The following is a 19825-nucleotide window of genomic DNA, read 5'->3' as shown; positions in this document are numbered from 1 at the left end:
TGGAAATCAATCCAGTGTACCATAGCTGACATAAATATTACTAGCCATTAAACATCACTCTCAGCTCACATCAGTCACAGGAACGCTCAATATCCACACTCCCTGAATCTCTATCAACCCTTACCACTCTTAACCCACACCATCCACCAAAACCAGTCTCAACCTATACTTCCAGCATGTTCCTTCTACCCATCAATGCCATTGCAAAACACTCCTGTCACAACCAGCCCACACAGTCTACTTCAACCTCTCCTAGGCCACTACAAACACTTTGTCCCCAATCTCCATTATACACACCCCAAGTTGACATGGTTCATACATACCCCTCCCAGCACACAATCCACCACAAGCACTCCCAGCCAGCTGTGTCCAACACAACCCCTCACAGCCTACAATAGCCACCACAATGAATATACGCCATTGGTGTATGAACTAATCCAGTGTCACAACATTCATCTGAGCAATTTCATGATCTATATTTTTGCCAATGTAAGATCCCATTTATAAAACAGCACTCCTCTGGATCTTTTAACACTCAACACAATCAAAACTACTGCATGAATCTCAACTGACTCCATTTGACCATATCACACTGACCTATGGTCACAACATAGTGCCTCTGGTTTACTCTATCTCAGGAGAAAGTAAAGTTTTCCAAACAACTTAGACAAAATAGCTCCTAGTTGTACTCCCTGATTTGTGTGAGACATTAAGCAAACTTTGACATGTGAACACTTGAAATGTGGTTTCAGCATCAGCAGTGAGAGAAGACAGGACTCTGTGACATTGTTGTGTCACTCCCTAAAGTAAGTGACTGTAATCAGAAGATTGCTTTGGACTGAGAATAAGGATCACTCTTATATTGCTATCATTCACTCAGAATCCATCTGCTGTTCACCATGTGAATGGTGCCCAGAGCTATTACTACTGCGGTGCTTCATATGAGGTGCTCTGGACGTTTTATCTGTAGCAGTGGGAGTTGTCCCCAGAGTTACCATCATCTTGGTTCTCTACAAGAATCTCTTCTATTTTATTCCTTTGAGAATGTTAAAAGGCCCCAGGTTCTTTGTCTCTGGGCCTCTCCATAGGATGTTTTCTGGACCTTTTGCCAATGACAGTATGAATTTTCCTTTGAGTTATATTCACTTGGACTCTTCATATTTCATACTGAGATGATTTACCATTGAATATGCTCATGGAATTTTTGTTAAGAAGTTTTCAGAACTCAACTCATTGAGGGTGTGAATGATCCCTGAAATTACAGTCATGGATGTTCTCCACAGGAAATGGGAAGGACATTTTTATTACCTGGGAGTTTGTCATGACGTCGTTGCTCGCAAATCCGTTCCATTGTTGAGTTTGCAAAACCATAGTTACTTTGGCCAGCATTTCCCCTCCCACAGCTTACAGATGAGAAAGCAACAAAGTAATCTAGCTCTGGACATCTCTCTCGACTCACCCTAGCAATAGGAAAAACAAACAACGTTTACAGTTTTTCTTGCCATATTGCACAAATCATGTCTTAAACCAGTAGGGCAATTCTACTGTGCAGTAAATCCAAGAAGGATATTGTTAAGACCACTGGAATTCAGCATCAGAGAACATTATGCGGCACGGTTGAATGACTAATACAGTGAGTGAAAAAACATCATGAATCATATTATGCAATTAAAAGCAAAATACGCGGTACTGCAACACACATAGCTATTGACAGAAATGGATTACAGCGCTTTAGGTAATACACATGCTTCTTAGGAAAAAAGTATGCACTTTCAACAAATATTATTCAAAATGTTATAAACATAACGTCGGTGAAATTATCACCCCTTTAATGCTTGAATATCACAATCAACAGGTGAACGCTAACTAATTACTTTTTTCAAAAATATCAAGGTAAGTAATAGATTCCATATTCAGTGTTCTTCTCCCCTTTAGCAAAAAATAATTTAATTGAAATTTGAAGTTTATTCGGCAGATAATAAATTGTGTGGCAAATTCATAATTAAGCAAAAACATCTAGAAGACAGAATCACACATTTTCGGTAGTCATGGCTTTAAATAAATTAACTAAACTATATAATGATTTGCTCATTGTAACCCTTTTCAATGAACTCAACTCAATCACATTGTGCACATAAGTGTGCTACAAAGGGGATATTCCATTACACAGGCCTCAAATTCGTTTCAGATTATTAAGAAGTGGAACAATTACTCTATCAGTTAAATCTCCACCTAGACATGTGGAAGTAGAAGTCCACATGGACTTCAACCAGTGAAATTATGGCTTATTCATGATATTTTTGGGAGAGAGTCCACAAAAGTACTTGTATTTCATGATATCAAAGTGACAAAGAATGACATTTGTGATTGTGTTCTTAGACTCTTCTCATTTCGTAGAAAACTCTTGCAGATTCCAACTGAAAGATGCATTAAAGAAACATCAAAGGAAATACTACTGTCCTCTGACAGCAATTCTAACATTTAAGAATAAAATCTTCTGCATTTTCTGAAAAAACGATATTAGGGGAAGCTGTTTGCATGTCAAAACACTGTGACGGAAGTTGGGTTCTTACGAGGTGGCATGGTATTAATGCATTAAAGTACTAATATTTGTATTTGAAGTTCCTGATATAGCATGTCAAACCCTAGACAAGGTCAGAGTTTGCATACATGTAGGAGTACCTGAGATTATGTCCATCTGTATCATCAAAATATTGTTACTCACCTGTCCAGGTTCACAGTGCCCATGTACTTTGGTTTGTTGACTTCCTGGAAAAGCTGTGGGGTCTGGTTCTCCAACATGGCATCTTTCAGGACCTGGAGAAAAGACAGTGCCCTATGTGACTTCCCATCAGTTTAATACACAGTGAACCAATACCCAATAGTGTTGTCACCTGAGACAGCACTAGAAACCTCACAACCCGCAGCACTCTATCAGACATTAAGATTTCACGCAAGCTTTCTCAATAAGGATCCCCCTCAAACTCTGAACCATACTGCAGCAACATAAGGCAGATCCAGTTCCTTGATGGTAGATTGTGAGGATTTTGAGATTGAAATATGAACATACATTTGAGCATGCAGAAGAACAAATATTGCAGCCTCAGAATCAACATTTGCCTTGTGGTTTTACTCACATGCAGATCACTCTGACCCTATCCAGATTTATAAGTTATTGTGAAAGAAGCTTCCCCCAAATACGAAATATAAGTTTATTCTCCTTGGATTCCTCAGAAGGGGGCGACTCTTTCTGGAAACGTATGATTTCTCACTAGGCGGTGACGCAGTCTGACAACATCAGAAGCCACACGGCAATATTGTGAGTTGTTCATGAAATTACAGTATGTGCGATACCTCCTCTTACCGCAAATACTGCCTAACACAGCACCCCTGCAATTTATCCCAAGATAATTTCAGCAGGTCAAATCTGCAGACATTTGGTGCAGCGTGCCAGATTTTGCAGGGGTAAACTAAGAATCTGCAATAATTACTGCGTGTGTTATTTTGAGATACCCGGGGTATCACAGCACAGCCGAAGCAATAAATATGTACTCTGGCTGGGCCATTCGTAACAAGGGTCTGTGCATTTGATTTGGTTTTGCTACTGAATCACATTGACTTTTTGGTTCATTTTCCTGTGACCCTTTGATTTTTTACCCAAACAAATTAGAAACTCAACCAATCTGCATGCCTTCAGACGGCCCTTGTTGCCTGGCTCTGCTCGACTGGATCTAAATGTCTGGAAAAAAAAGCACATTTGTACAGTCCATCCTGTTACTTCTTGTCCCTAGCCTTATGAGGCAATTTGCTACATGTCACACCATCAAAGTATCCAGTATAGATTATATACATTAAACAAATCCCTAAATCCTCTCTCAGGTACTGCAATGCAGTCACCTAACTAGTGCAAAGCCAACAGGTCACTAATATGTGAGATCTATTGGCTTTGTTGAGGTTTTTTAGCGAGCGATGTTGTACAGCAACGCAGCTGAAAGTAAAAAATGTAGTCAACCAGGAGCAGTGCGCATGAGTCTGAGACAGGTAATTACTGGTTTGGATACTCTATGGCCAAGTTCTTGCACTAGATGATTAAAGGTTAGTCAGATGTTTCCCAATCACCCCCGCTGTCAGCTACTTTAAGTGAGGAAGTTATATCACCAAAATGGTCCATCTATCAGCTGTGAGCTTGGGCTGTTACGTAATAGCAGTTTCTCAGATCTTCTGTCATAGAGACTCATCAGGGCTAATTTAATTTTCTTCTGTTATTTATTGTCCATTTTCACTTTGATAAAAGTTGGGTTTGTCTAGGCTGTTCCACTTCTAGATACAGTCCCTATTAATGTTCCTTCTTTCAGGTGTTCATTGTTCTTTCTTCGAACACTAGACTAAGAGCTCACTGTCCAGAGCTTGCCCTCAGCAGGGTGAAGTTCAAAACTCCCTACCATCATGCAGTAAAAACAGCCTATAGCTTTGTCAGAGCAAATATACTAAGATCTAAACAAGGCGTTATGTCTAACATACCTTAAAGCGTGAATCACACCCCTCTGTACCTCTTCTAACACTCCAGCTTGTTTTTGCTCCATCTCGCCCTTACTTACCTCTCTTATGTTGTGCTGGGTTCAGAATATCGCTCAACTACGGCACCTGAACCCTGATGCACTCCCAGCTATTAGAAGTTAGCTCGCCACACCGCTCTGCCTATGCACCTGCAGCCTGCCTTGCCACATCCTGTGCGATGCTGCTTTGGGATACATGTACAGCAATGGAACGACTAATCTCCCATACAGCACCATGAGAGGAACATATAGGTCTGGCAAGGTAATGTCAGCTTTGGCCTTAAGAAGTCCCTTCTAAACTGTTCCAAACACAGTTCAGCCAGGCAGCAGTACGTAAGGCTACATCGCTACAAGGCATTCTGCCTCTTATCTGCATAAAACCATGAATGGCTACATCTTAACCGTATAATTTTATTGTGATCTTCTGCTCTCCCCAGGGGTCAGTAGTTCACCATTTTGGTAATTTTTTCTAAATCATGCTACAGCCATAACCTGAATGGGCTATAGTTGGTACTACCGGTAACACGTGATCATCTGTTTGCTACAGGTGCTAAGTTTGCAACTTTCACTTGGCGCTTTTTGTGTTTTTGCTAGCTAGTATGAAACATGAAAGTGCTTAAGGCATTTAGAAGGCTATCTGTCAGTTTAATAAGACATTTAGAGGGAGACTTATTTCTCAGCTTAGCTTCAAGTGCCTGAATCAAGGTATTAACAGATACTCCTCCTTTAAAGTTAGTCTTCTTTTTCATGGACTTTTTCAGATGTAATTTCTTTGGGACTAGTTCCAACAGCCAGTGTAAGACTTTGTTGTCGATAAAAAATGGAGATAGAAGTCTCAGTCTGGCCTACTGCCACTCAACCATAAATCGTAACCTCTATTGCCGTCTCGCGATGGAATCAATTGGCGATGGAGATTTGTTTTTAAATGCAAAGCCCTGAGGAAATTCCTTAGTTTGTAAATATCTTTGGGATATTTGACTTTTACTCTTAGTTTTGGATTTAGAACTTCATTGAGATTCCAGTGAGAATGAAGAAAGGGCCAGTGGTTGGATTGGAGAACAGAAACAGGATGCACTGGGGAGCTGCTTGCAGCGTGACTGGAGCATCTTTCTTGCAGAGGTACAAATGCCCTTTTGACTGATGTTTCCTTTAATGGAGAGAAGTTTCTCTCTATTTCCATAACAAAAGTCTCAGCCTATGTGCTGCCAAGAATTGGCACTGCACCATTGACACCGTCTGCCTGCTCTGAGCTATTGACAAATTCATATGAATGTCCCTCCTGGGAGTTAGATGCTCTTAAAACCTGACTACTTGGAAGACCACGAGTCTCAACAAGTGAGGCTGTGATTTTCTCTTAACTTGCATTAAACTTAGTTCTTAGCTCTTTGCGTTTTACAAGCTAGATCAACACAGCTGTTCAGGAGCTTTGAAGACCACATATGGGATTTAAATCCATGCATTCATATAGTATAAGGGAAGTCTGTGACTTTAAGGAGATCCAAAGTTGTATCTGCTCTAAAAGCATATCTCTGTCTTTTGTATTCAGCTATTTAGCTCTTAGTGACAAGTCTGCCTTCTACCTGCCCTTGCTTGTTCCTGATTTGCTAGTGATTCACTTCAAGTCCAAAAGCCAAATACGTTGCCGAACAGGAAACACCCAGGCCAGATGGCTCTTGTCTACGATATCATACCTGTCTGCGATTCCCTGCATCCCAATCACAGCCTCAGGATGAAGCTGGTTGTCTCAGATCCCTTGGCATGAGTGTTGTAGGACATGTGGCTGGAGGTGGCCATTTGAAATGCAGACATCCGAATCTCTACTGGCTTGCTTTTCTCTTCCACTTGTTTCACATTTCCAGCTCTCTCCGGTTTTCTTCGCCGTCTAGCAAAGGCATGTTTTGCCTCTTATGCTTATTTGATACAGTTCCACTCTGAGTGACGAGGCAGCACTCAGTTTAGTCATTATCATGCTCACTTTTTGCAATGCGCATTATTGTTTGTGTGGTCATGGTCTTCTCCCTGTGAAGAACATGCATCACGCGATCAGAGGCAGGATCCTGCAAGCCTCACAGTTGCCATCTCTCCTATGTATTGGTTACTGATAATAAAGTCCAACTCATTGGACTGTAATTTCTGTGGGGATGTTTTGATCTTTCATTCAAATACAGTTCCTACTTCTAACTTTCTGTACACCTCATGGACTTTACCAATCTCCAATGATTTTTCAAACATGACTGCTCATAGTTTTCTTACAACTGCCTTGCTTAATTCCTGAGAACTTGAGGATAAGGTTCCGATAGACTGGTTGATTTTTCCTAGGCTAAAACGTTTTAGATATCCTACAATTTTTAGATAATCCTACAAATTTTCCTTGAAATTAAGCGTCTTAGATTAGATCCAAGTTTTATTCATCTATTGTCTTCAACCTAGCAAAAAAAATTTACTCACCATAACAAGATGTCCATAGTGTAGATAAAATCAATAACATATTTGAGTGTCCTGAGCGCCCGTATAAAGAACTAGAGAGATCTTACTGACTAGAAACCACTGTGAGATGTGAGCAGGATAATGACTGCTGATTTACCTCGTCCACATCTTGAGTCGCTCACTGTGGTCAGGATGTGCACTACCACACTCCATACCCTCTCCAACACCAGTCATGCTTTCCCCTTCTGCTGTTCATCTCATCCACCTTTCACTTTCATCCAGTTCACTGAAACTGTTACCCTACCACAATTTGTCATGACCCTCTGTAACCCCCTTCTTCTTCCAATCTTAATCCCCATTGCCATGGATTTGGCCTTCCTGTCTTATTTTCCTTTGGATGCCACCTCACTGCCATGTGCTTGAACTGCCCTCTTTCCACTCCTCCTAGCTCCCATGATGCTCACCATGGCCAAGTTGAAAATCCCTCCAACAGGTCCCAGTTTAGAAGCTTCTTCTAGAAGATCACGAGTTTCTTCCAAAGATCCAACATCCTTGGTGGACACTATGACCTGCACCCCTACCGTCTTCCAGTCCTGGATGCGCTTTGCTTGGTAGCCTTCAAAGACATAATGTTTGATGAATGAAGAAAATAAATGTTGTTGAACTCTATGGAATAAAACAAAACACTGACATCTGAAATATCAAATCATATCGTTTAGATGTTTTTTTCCCTAGACATTCCAGGATTTCCGTGATAGCAAAGCTGCAAATGAAATGTACAGAAAGATACAATGGCAAAAGGGACTCGAAGCAAATGGGGGGGGGAGAAAAATGAGACAGATGGTGAGGGCCACCCAGGGCACCAACCCAGAAAAAAAACAAGTCAAGACAGAAAAAAAATTGAACCCCCTCCCCGCCCCTTTATTGCAAACAGAAAAACAAGAGGCATATTAAAGTGCAAAGTGTTATGGATATGTTTTCATTTTTATATTTTTCCCTCTAGCCATAAACTCATGTAATTGCTGATGAAGCTAATTTGAGGGGTACTAGTGCACTGATGGTGATAATTTAAAACTCTCAGGGGGACACATGTGAAGAAGGGACCATTTGATAAGTTGACATTAATATTTTATTGTTGTTTCTCACTTCCTCCCAGTCACCTTTAGTTCTCAGGGAGCACTTGCAGCCCCAGAGTCCTCTTCTAGGGCTGAGAAGCAATGGCTACCTCTCAGAGGGCCTCCTCGTCCTCTCAATTAACATTCACAATTTTTAGGGGGCACTCAGAGTTCTCAGAGGGCACTCCCAAAGGTAAGATTTCATGAATACGTCTCAGATGTGCCTCCTCACATGAAGTGGCACTCCTAACTCTAAAAGGGTACTACTCGTACTAACAAGTCATGCTAAGCTCCTGCGGTATCCAGGGACTGGCTCATAAATGGCTACGGAATTGTTTGGCAGATCGCTCCCAAACGGTCATACTGGGACCCCACCAATCAGAGAAAATATCACTAGACAAGTGTGTCCCCCAGGGCTCCTGCCTTAGCCCCACTCTTTTTAATATCTATATGGCTCCTTTGGCTAAGGTGGTGGAAGCCCTGGGGTTTGAAATAATATCGTACGCTGACTATACCCAGCTGCTATTTAACATCAGCCAACACCCTGAAACTGACAGACTCCGCTTTGCTACGGGAATTTCGGCAATCTCCGAGTGGATGACCAACAACTGTTTACAGTTAAATCCAAGCAAGACGGAAGTCATGCTTCTTGGGAAGGCCTTAGCAGTCTGGTCGAATGATTGGTGGCCGCTACAACTAGGTCCCCCCCCAACGCCGAAACCATGTGTCAACAATCTGGGCATAAAATTAAATCAGTCTTTGTCCATGCAAGACCATGTGACCGCAATATCAGGGGCATGCTATTATAGATTAAGATTACTGCGAAAGATCTTGCCGTTCATCCCCATGGAACATCGTAGAACCGTAACCGGGGCCCTAGTTATGAGCCGCATGGACTACGGGAACGCCCTGCTGGCCGAAGTGGGAACCACATCCCTGAAAAAACTACAGGTTATTCAGAATACGGCAGCCAGGCTGGTTCTGAATATGCCAGCCGGCACCCCCTCTCAACCACTGCTGAGAAAATTACACTGGCTTCCGATTAAACAGAGATCCTTCTTTAAAATATGCTGCCTTACCTTCTGTGCGCTTCAGGGTCAGGGGCCACTATATCTCCAGAATAAACTGAAAAGATATGCCCCTACTCGCCCTCTAAGATCTTGCACGCAGCAGTTGCTTCTGGTGCCCCGCATTAGACTCTGTAGATCCGAAGGCATGGCATTCTCATATATTGCCCCCAAATATTGGAACAGCCTTCCACTCTCTCTATGAGAAACCCCCTCCTACCTTATTTTTAGAAAACATTTAAAAGCTCTCCTGTATTAAACCCGTCCCTGTTCCTTGTGCGGCCCTCCCTTGGAGTTGATTTAGAGGGTGCGCCGAGATGCCCCCAGGTGATTCGAGCGCTATATAAAAGCGAATAACATAACATAACCTAACAACTCGTAGACCCCCCAGAGGGCAGTTCTAGGATGAAGAAGTCATGGACATCTCCCAAAAGGGCCTCCTCTTCTCACATAACGTTACTAGATCTGTGTGAACTCCTAGTTCCCGCGGAGATCACAAACAGCTTTCCAATGACATTCACAACTCTCAGAGTGCACTCCTATCTCTCAGAGAGAAATCAAGACGGTCAGCGGGCGCTCACAACATCTGGAAGGCTCTCCTAACCCCCTAAGGGAATTTGGAGCTCTATGAATGTGTTTAAAGCACTGTGAGGTTTCAAATAAAATCCCATTTATCAAAAATATTTGTGTACACACTCTTTCTAGAGATTAGGGGCCTCATTAGGATGGCGGTTTTTCCGCATCCTCCGGGCCGGCGGAAGTGTCCGCCGGCCTGGAGGATGCGGAAAAACCGCGGCGGAGACTCCAAAGACCCACCGCCAAATTAGGATGGCTGGTGGGTCTGGAATTCCGTCCGCCGCTTTTCCGCCGCGGTCGGCTTCCGACCGCGGTGGAAAAGCTATAACATGGCAGGCGGTGTCTATGAGACACCGTCCGCCATATTATGATATTTGTGTAAATATGCTTTTCCACGGCGGCTTTTCCGCCATGGAAAAGCATACGGACATTCACTTTGGGGGCCCGTTGCGGGCCCCCTGGGTGAATGGGGGGTGGGGGGTGCACATGGGGGGTACCTATGGTACCCCCCTGCATTTGCGTACACAAAGCAGCAGGCACCGTGCGGTGCCTGCCGCTTTGTGCATGTAAATGCAACACATGCATTTTTAACATTGCGGCGGGTGCAGCTTGAAGCTGCACCCGCCGCAATGTTAAAAATAGAGGATGTGACCGCCACCCTGGCGGTCACATCCTAATTGCCATGGAGGGACCGCCGCTGCCCATGCGGACGGTCCCTCCTACTCAGGGGTGGCGGACGGACGCAAGTCCGTCCGCCATCCTAATCGGCCCCTAGATCTTTACTACGTTGTCCAATTATGTTTGATTAACTACATTTACAAAATTACTGAAACTATACAGTGGCATCATTTCAGAGAAACGGAATCAAAGAAGTCATGGAAACTGGGGATAGGATGGCTCTTCTAATGTTAAATAATTATTTTGAAGACTTAATGATTGCAAAATGTTGTGATGCCTGTCCGCTTTTGATATGTACCATGTCGTATTCCGGAACGAGATGTTAGCACAAGGTTTTGAGCCCCTCTTTCTATCAGCCACTGAGCCAACTCAAGGCCAAAGCCTCCAAGACCTCCCGTGATGACGTAGGACTTCTCCGGTGGGCATGATGTGCGTGAGATGGCCCTCAGAAGCCCCGGCTCTGTCTCACCCCTAGGGAACTTCTGATCTTCATCTCGGACCTGCAGAGAAACACAGAATGGAAGAGGTGGGGACACCTCATGGATCACTGTGACAGCACCCTATAATTGTGACCAAATGCCCCCATGTGCCTGGCTCTACTGGGATTAAAATTATAGTTTCGTAGCAATACGTCACAGCCGGTTCAGTGTTAAGGCATAAAGCTGTGAGTTGATCTGAAAAATACATCGCTTGTTTCTAATTTACAATCACCTTTATTTTTGTAAACCTTAGGAAACCTTCACTCACAGCATTTTTCAAATTCTTGCATGGTAATAATCCGAGGAGAAACTGTTTGGAACTATAAGATTGCGATCAGATTAATTTCATGTATGAGGGAGACCCAAAGGACAGGAGACACCCCACTCCTGCAGCACACAGAACCAAGGCCAAGAACTGGCAAACCAATTCGCATGTGCACAGCTCAGGGGACTGCAATTGTGAAAGCAACTCTGTTCTTTTAAAGGCCAATTTTGGATTTACTCTTTGAAGAAACAACTGTTCGCTCTCATAACTCAAAAAGACCCAGCCCCTTCAGAAGTGCCATATCTGGGCTTCCTAGTCAATCAGTTACCAGAACTATGCGTCAACAACGTTCCGCACAAGGACCCTTGGATGAAAGTATTCTAAACACACACACACACACTCACATCACACCTGTGACAAGAGAGATCTGTAGGGTAAAACATATTAAAACCACACACATATCACACCTGTGTCCATGGAAATCCAGAGGGCAAAGGATTCTACAAACCACACACACCTATTACATTTGTGTCTATGGAGCCCCGGAGAACAAAGGATTCTACAAACCACACACCTATGACACCAGTGTCTGTGGGGTTCCGCAGGGCCAAGGAATCTACAAACCACACACACCTATCATACCATGGGGATCCTGAGGGCAAAGGATCCGAAATGCTGCCTATGCATATTATGCCTATGTCTATGACAATTCATGCGAGTCACACAAGTGCCTACTTGAGATCCTAAGGGCAATGCATACTAAAACCCCACACACGCCCTTTGCATCCTCAGCAATGAGGAACAAGGGCTCCCCATTACAGTTCTTCTTTCTTGTGGACTCTTCTGTATAGACACCAGCTCCTGACACAACTCCAGTATATGGTCCAAACCCTATTCAGCCCATCTTTTGCTGTCCAGATAGTTGTTGATTCTCTTTTAAAATGCCATTTACCCTCCAACCCAGCACTAAAATAGCCCTCTCTCATGCCTGCTGGTATGATTCTCTCATGCATGCACATATGACATATGCAGAGGTCACATCCCCACTCAACTTACCACCTACAAAAAATATCGTCAGCATTACATATGCCTCTTGATAAAATAAACTGCCCATCAATTTCACGTTCTACCATCATCCTCACTAAGTAGTACACATTTATATATGTTCCCCTAAAAGGACAAGGATCCCTTATAGTCCAGCTCTCAGGTTATAGCTTACCTTCAACAGTACTTTGCCGACGTGCTTCCCTTGCGCCATGAATCGGAAGGCAGGCTCTACCTCTGTCCTCTGGAAGACAGTGCTCTGCAGGGGTACCACCACTCCATCTCGGATGCCCTTCTTCACTAGGTCTGCCACTTCCTGCCACTCAGCATTCCCCTCGTCAAACAGTGCATCGAGTAGGATACCATGGAAAGCCACATTCTTCAAGAATAGCGCCATTCCTATGGAGGACAAGTCAAGAGGACAAGTTAGAGGTGTAGCAGTATCAGTGACAAGTTAAAAGCAACAGTGACTTACAAACTGCTCAACTTCAGCAATAGGTAAAGGACATTGAAGACGCACCAGCATCCCAAAGTCAGTGGCAGGTTCGGAGAATTAAACACTCACCAACCTCTTAAACTCAAGGAAAGGTTGGGGGCTGACTTGTTAAAGTCTCATCAGCGTTAGAGACATAGAAATGATGAATGATTGATTTTTAATACAATGTATTTTTTCAAAGAAAGTCACATAATCTCTAGGACCCATTGTGGAATAAATACTGTTTCACTTGAGTGGATGAAAACATTGTTTTCATCTTGAAATAGGTGTGCATTTGCCTTTATGATTTGTGTACATGTTGCAGTGTGCGCCTATCTGTGTATTTGTTTCATACAGCGTGGCTCTGTAGGATGTCAACATATCGGGCTCTGTGTTCAATCCAATCTCTCAATACTGCTAGACTTTTGATAAACCAAAACGGAATTGTAAGTTATCCGGTGCTGGTGTGCGCTGTGTAAGCTTTTATGTGGGGATTTCATTAGACGGTGTGTTGATCTAAGGTTCGAAGTATAATAGTAGGTATGTGTCTTTCCATGTGCATATTTGCAAGTCTGTATCCATGATCATTCTCAGAATGTGAATGAATCTGTATCTCACAAATGTGTGCCAATGCCCAATATATTGTTCTTTATTTGTGTGAATGTGTCTGTTGACACATATAAGTCTGTGTGCAAGTCTTGTTTAGGATGCATATTATATGGCAAGTCTAGTGTATCTTATTCAGACGTGCTAAGCGACTCCTTGTGGCGGCATGTGCAGCTTTGGGAGCCTTACCAAGAGGGTTATTGTTGGACATATCATATTTGCCAATTTCCAGGAAGCGTCCATGCTTAGCCAGGCAGCGTAGACTGGCCTGCAGCTTCTCCTCTGCCAGGGAGTTCAGCACCAAGGCAACACCTGCAAAAGAGGAATCACATAACTTCTGTAGACTCCATGCACATTCCATACTCAACCCTCCAGGATTCCTTCATGTTGCACTGCCTAAGGTCCCTTCATAAAACCAATGTTTCCTTCAATAAGCATTGTCCAAAGTCAATATATTCTGCACCGTCCACGTTCTTTTCATATTACGCCCTCCAAGGCCACATCATAAAGTACTTTGCTGGCGCTTTCCTGCTCATCCCTCACCGTCCTTCATAAGACATCATCCATAGCCCCTGCCTACCATACCTTCCATGGGACCATTATGCTACACCCTGAATGTCACTTAAAACACTATCCATAGACCTTACATTTTATGCCTTTCATACTAAACTCTCTATGTACCTTACATGGTTTACATATCACATTTCCTCTGCATGCTCTCTTCCTGCCTACTCCTGTTCCCCCTCTTCATGCATCCTTAATAGCCTTACTTGCCTGCCCTCTTCCCACTCTGTCTCCTCCAGGACTCTTCTACTCCTGCCCGTCATCCATGCCATTGTAAAGCTACCACTCCTCCATGCCCCCTTTTACGCTTTCCCAATACACCATCTATGGTTCCATCCTTTCATGCCCTGTGTGAGTTCCTCATTTTCTTTCCCCATATGCTAAGCACCAGTCATGCTCCTCTCCTTGCCTTTTCAGTTCTCCCTTTGTGTACCACATCTACTGTACCTGCAATTATGCAATTTTCGCTATATCCATTTTGTGTTCACCAACTGGGTTCACCCTTTGAGGTCCATTGCTACCAAGCCCCACTTATGCCGTTTTCTCATGCTCACCTTTACCATTCGTTGATTTTAGAACATGTTGCTCAAAAGATGTATTTCGGGAGTTGGCGAAGCAGCTTTCGTCTAGCTGGGGGAACTTGGTCTGCAGATACTCCCTCTTCTCCAAAGAACCTACAGGAATAATTCAAGATTAGAATAGATCAGGCAGTGATGGGGCAACTTATAGGGAACCATGACTTCAAGAGTCACAACCATGTATCTAAGTGTCAGCCCTGTGAGGAATTGGCACACCCTGCAGTTGGATTGACAAGGAAAGGCTTGCTCAGTTTAGAATGGGGAGAGAGCATTCCATGCCGAGGCGAAAAACTGGGCTTTAAGGACAGACACAGGCAAGATTGGGGTGGTATATGTGCATAGATTAAATGATTCATGTGGTTGTATGCCTGAAGTCTGGTAACAGAGGCGGGGCAACCTGTGTCTGTGAAGAGACAGGGGAAGCCATATGGGTTAAAGGAAAGTGAGCCAAGGATAAGCAGTACATTTTAACTCTGTGTATAAAGGCGGCACCAGGGAGCGTGATTTGAGGGAAGCTTGTAATCAAGCTGAGGCAATGGATGGGACATACATAGGTGGGTGGTATCTGTTAACAGAATAGGCACATTCATAACTTACCCACAGTTGTAAAAACACGGCAGCCAAATCTCAGGGCAATGGCAATAGCAGCCTGACCCACACCGCCAGAACCAGAGTGGATGAGCACACTCTCACCCTTCTTCAGGCGGCCACGGACCACCAGGGCATAGTAAGCAGTGGCATACACTACAGGCACAGTTGCAGCATCTTCCAAGGACCTGCAAATAGGGATCAAAAAAGCATTCCATTCAGGAAAGGGCAATTGTGCTGTGCATATAATTGAAATTGTTTTATTGGTATTTACAAATGGTTGAATTGAAAAAGGCTAACATGAGAAAATGTTACACCGATTACCAGGAGACTGGTTCTTAGGGAGGATGCCCATAGAGATTGTTGCAGGCTCCACCAGCCCTCAACCAATGACTAATTCCTGGTGCCAAAACCCCAGCTCTCAGCAGAAGAGACCCCAATGATGACACTGGTACCCCGATAAGCCCCATTTGAGCCCCTTTTACTTGTTCACTTTTTACTTGAATTTAGTCATGTGCAAGGTCTCCAGTGTCCTCTTTTCTAGCAGGCTCAATGACTGAAAGAAGAAAGGAAATGGTTCTGATCTAAGATCCAAAGAGATCACATGATGCAAGTAGCATTTTTCTTGTTAATGATAGGGCAAACCAAAACCCATGTGACTGAAGCTTTAAACATTTTATAAGGATGAAGTCCAGAGAGGTGCAATTAAGTTATTTGAACTTGAAATAATTGGTTGATTGAATAATATATGATTCTCTTCATAATGGTATTCTGGATGCGTCACTACTGTGCATCTTTAGGATATAGCGTTGGAGCTAGGACAGCGTACTCTAGTAATAAAAGTCTGCTGTGGCCTATTTCTCCTCCTGCAGGGCCTAACCCCTAGGCAGTCTTTCTTCAGTCATGTGCACAGCAGAGTCTTTTTGTGAGCTTACTGCAGAGATGCTGCAGCCAGTCCTCTTTACCATTTCCACTGGTTTTCAGCCAGGTAGTGACGTACCTAGGACTCTGCTTATAGATATATGCAGTTTTCAATCCCAAACATACTGGTCTCGCCCCAAACACTAACTGTCCCTTTATTAAATACTTGCTGTCACTTCTTGAATTCAGCTGTGTCTTCTTAGGTAATTAAAAATAAGATCAGTCCCACTCTTGATTAACCCTTTTACTGCTGGGGTGTTAGTCCACTCCTGTACCAAGCTCTTTTCCCAAAGTTGTACTGACATTGAGCAAGCGTATGTGGGCCACTTGCCATAACATTTATGTTCAGTGGCTATAACAGACATCTACATCACAAGAGTGGTATGAGAACACAATTTTAGGATACATATATACAAGTCACTAAGGGCCATATGTATCATCAACCTGATTTGCGATTTTGAAATAGGGATTTTTTAGAAATCGCTATTTCAGAATCACAAATAGGGATGTATGTACAAATTCACAATTTTTTTGCGAATTCTTAGTATTCTTTAATTGCGATTAGCAAATTGTGAATCGCAATTAAGGAATACTTTCCCATTCATTTCTATGGGCCAGGAGGCCCATAGGAATGAATGGGAAGTTATTCTCAATTTGCGATTCGCAATTTGAGAATCGCAAATTGAGAATAATTTCAAGGGTGCAGGGGTGTCCAAAGGACACCCTGTTGCACCCCTGAAATAAGCATGGGTGCACATGTGGCGCACATACATGCCCTAAGGGCATGTATGTGCGTCACATGGCACGTTGAAAAACGCAAAAATGTGCATTTTTTCAAGGAATTCGCAAATTACCACCAACTTGAAGTTGGTGGTAATTTGCGATTCCATAAGGACAATTTGCATTTTTTTTTGCTTCATACATTGCATTTAAGGAATCGCAAAATTTGCGATTCCTTAAATGCATTTGCAAAATAAGGAATCACAAATTTTGAGATTCCTTGTTTTGCACCAGATTTTGCTTAATAGATACCATTTGGCAAATTCGCATTCACAAACGAATGCGAATTTGCTTGATACATATGGCCCTAAGTGATTAGGAGATTCACCTTTAATCCCACAGCACTTGAAACACAAAAAACAATTCTGATTCCTTCCCTTCTGAGGAAGGTGATTGATAGACAGTTGTGCTGTCATCCAGCTTGCACATTTACCATTGGATGGAAACTTTGTGGTGATTTTCAATCAGCTTTTAGGGCAGACTGCGGTATATATTATATGGGAGAGGTGTGGAGCACCGGCCTGAGCGGCTGACTCTGAAGCAAGGGGCTCATGGTTCGATCGCCGGCGGCAGCTCAGCATTGTGTGACTCAGTGCAATAGCTCACTTAATTTCCCCGATGGCCCTCAGTGCCTGGATGCCCTTAGGGTGATAAGTGTGTGCTTTACAAATCTGGAATTATTATTATATTACAACAATGTGACTTGAAGTCCTTGCTTGGTCTTCAAGATCTCCCTGCAGCATTGGACACCATGGACCACCAGATCCTCTGACAGACATCTTAGGTCAGTAAATGTCCTTTGCTAGATCAATGCTCTCCTGGTTTGACTTTTTCATTGTGGATCACACTCATTTTGCCATTTCCTGGAAGATTGGCCAATCACAATTCACCTTGTTATTGTCCAGGGAAGAAAACCGATTTAAATGGATACAATTAGCACTTTCTTCCTGGGTCTCCAAGTCTGTTGACTGGAGTTAATCAGGTTTCCAGTGAAACCCAATGGTTTCTAATAGAATGAAGCAGAAATAATGGCGTATTCTCCCTACGATGCTTTTGACAGATCACCAATGTGTACCTGAACAGCTTTAGTGAAAAAATGTGACTTCACCACATATTCGAAGACCAAGATCTTTGCTTAACAGCACATGTCCAATCCACAACATCATATCTTCCTGTGTAGTCCAGACCTCTGTGGAGTTTGCTGGTTGTGCTCCCTTCCACCCTTGTCAGTCCCTGTTTGCTTACAACCTCTTGTTCTACTTGTTTTCCAGATATTACTTTTCTGCGTAGGCATGATGAATATCTTAAATACAAAACGTGACCCACACTCACCAATTCTCTGGGACATCCCACAGGAACCTCCGGTCTGCATCCACCACTGTTGCTAGACCTTTTGCACGAAGCAATCCCATAACCCTCTTGCCAGCTGGGTCAAGGCCTGAGAACTCCATTCCCAGCACGCACTGCTGCAATGCTAAGTCACCTAAAAAAATATTTATATTTGTATAAATGTCTCAGGACTTAGAAACAATACAGAACAGCAGTTAGTACCAGGATTTGCAAGCAGGGACCATTTTAGTTTTCTTTTCTGTAGAGGTTAAGTCACTTTGATCTCCAGCTTAACTTTCACTCTGTTTGTTTAAGGTATCCTTAAATTCTATTATTAGATTTGACCATATAAATTCTGCTAGCGATCCAGTCCATGCATTTCCTAAACTTTCAAATAAAAGCGGTCTCTTTATTTCGCTCAAAGGCTAAACCCCAAAGTCTAATATCCATGCTCTAGAATCATTGATCAAAGAAACAAATGTAAAAGTCTTGTCCTGTCCTTTTTTTCTGGTTTCTCTAGGTTAAACAAATTACCATTATTTTAGGTCTTGCTTTATAAGAATCAAGATACCAGCTCAGTTACGCTCATATGAGTTTATGCATCTCGAACTGTGACCTCTAAAAGTGGGCACAATAGTCCAGAGATGGTCTCTAGAAATTGACCCCAAACAAGACAGAGTATTAAAGAAGAGGATCCCAGCAATTGATAGGATATACCAGAGTAACAGTAAACCTACATTTGTATGGCTAACAGAGACTATTTACACAGGTATTCCATTCATATGTAAAGCTTGAAAAAGTAACACATTTGAGGCCACACCCCTTTTTGAACTGTGTTACTATCAAAGATAGCCACAGTATCAAAAGTGATCCTCAACAAGGAGGGTGCTTACTGGTAAGTGTACAGCTCTGGTTAAAAAGCAACAGCAAAAGGTTAGGCATGACCTAGTCAAAATGTTGTTTCCTGTATAAGAATGGAGGCCGCACCAATAACAACCAAAGTATAATCACAATCTTTGGTTGTTACCCATGAGAGAAACTGCATGGCATAAACTTGAGGGCGGAGAGGTAATTTTAACCATGCACACTTCTGACCAACTTAGGGCTTTCGGAAAATGTTATTTGTATTGTGTTGTATGTCAGAACATGCTTGATTCAAAGCACTAAGGACAGGTGAAAAAGAAGAAAATAAATTCAAAATATGCACATTGGGAACTTAATAGCCTCCCAACTCCTCGCCACTGATGTTAACATTCCAGTTCTGTTCAGTGTGAGTAATGAATGCCTTTGCACCATTCTTTTCAAATACAATTTCATATTTAAGAGTAGATAATGAAAAGAGTGACAAACATGACCTCGCCCTGTACATCTTCTAAAGTCTGCCAGTTTATGGAAAGTTTGAATTCCTGCAGAACTGGAAAAGCTAAAAAGTGATAGACCCTAATCCACAATTCTTCCAGTGACAGGCCAGGTTCACCCCAGAATTGTACAATCACGTGATTTTAGGAGACACTTGACTACAAATTAACAACTCTTTTCATTGATTCAACAGCTCTCGGATCAACCGAAACTGGGACTTAGACACTCTTGGGTTAAAAATCTAACATAGCAATCCATGGGTAGGGAATAACCTTTGCCTCCTTGCACTAGTGCTTTTCAACTTTTGAGATAAAATCAGCTTCTCTGGAGTTATGAGGAAAGGAATGGGAGTATTGCCCCTGTTTCAGGAATAACGTTGAAGTAAATAAATATTTAAAAACAATGTTCAAAACCATGT

General features: G+C 42.8%; 1 protein-coding gene across 1 annotated transcript in view; it reads right to left on the bottom strand.

Moving 5' to 3' along the window:
- The window catches only part of FASN (fatty acid synthase), a 160728-nt gene that overhangs the window by 22522 nt on the left and 118381 nt on the right, over positions 1 to 19825 (bottom strand). The window contains exons 28-36 of the mRNA XM_078653765.1: positions 18052 to 18202; positions 15028 to 15206; positions 14407 to 14526; positions 13478 to 13600; positions 12383 to 12606; positions 10718 to 10919; positions 7448 to 7599; positions 2726 to 2817; positions 1309 to 1460 (exon numbers count right to left, since the gene is read on the bottom strand). Of these exons, the coding sequence (XP_078509891.1) occupies positions 1309 to 1460; positions 2726 to 2817; positions 7448 to 7599; positions 10718 to 10919; positions 12383 to 12606; positions 13478 to 13600; positions 14407 to 14526; positions 15028 to 15206; positions 18052 to 18202 (1395 nt within the window). The remainder of the gene's footprint in view (positions 1 to 1308; positions 1461 to 2725; positions 2818 to 7447; positions 7600 to 10717; positions 10920 to 12382; positions 12607 to 13477; positions 13601 to 14406; positions 14527 to 15027; positions 15207 to 18051; positions 18203 to 19825) is intronic.

Source organism: Lissotriton helveticus, chromosome 7 (assembly GCF_964261635.1).
Source record: "Lissotriton helveticus chromosome 7, aLisHel1.1, whole genome shotgun sequence".
Lineage (NCBI taxonomy): Eukaryota > Metazoa > Chordata > Amphibia > Caudata > Salamandridae > Lissotriton > Lissotriton helveticus.
This window is presented reverse-complemented; position numbering and strand designations above follow the sequence as displayed.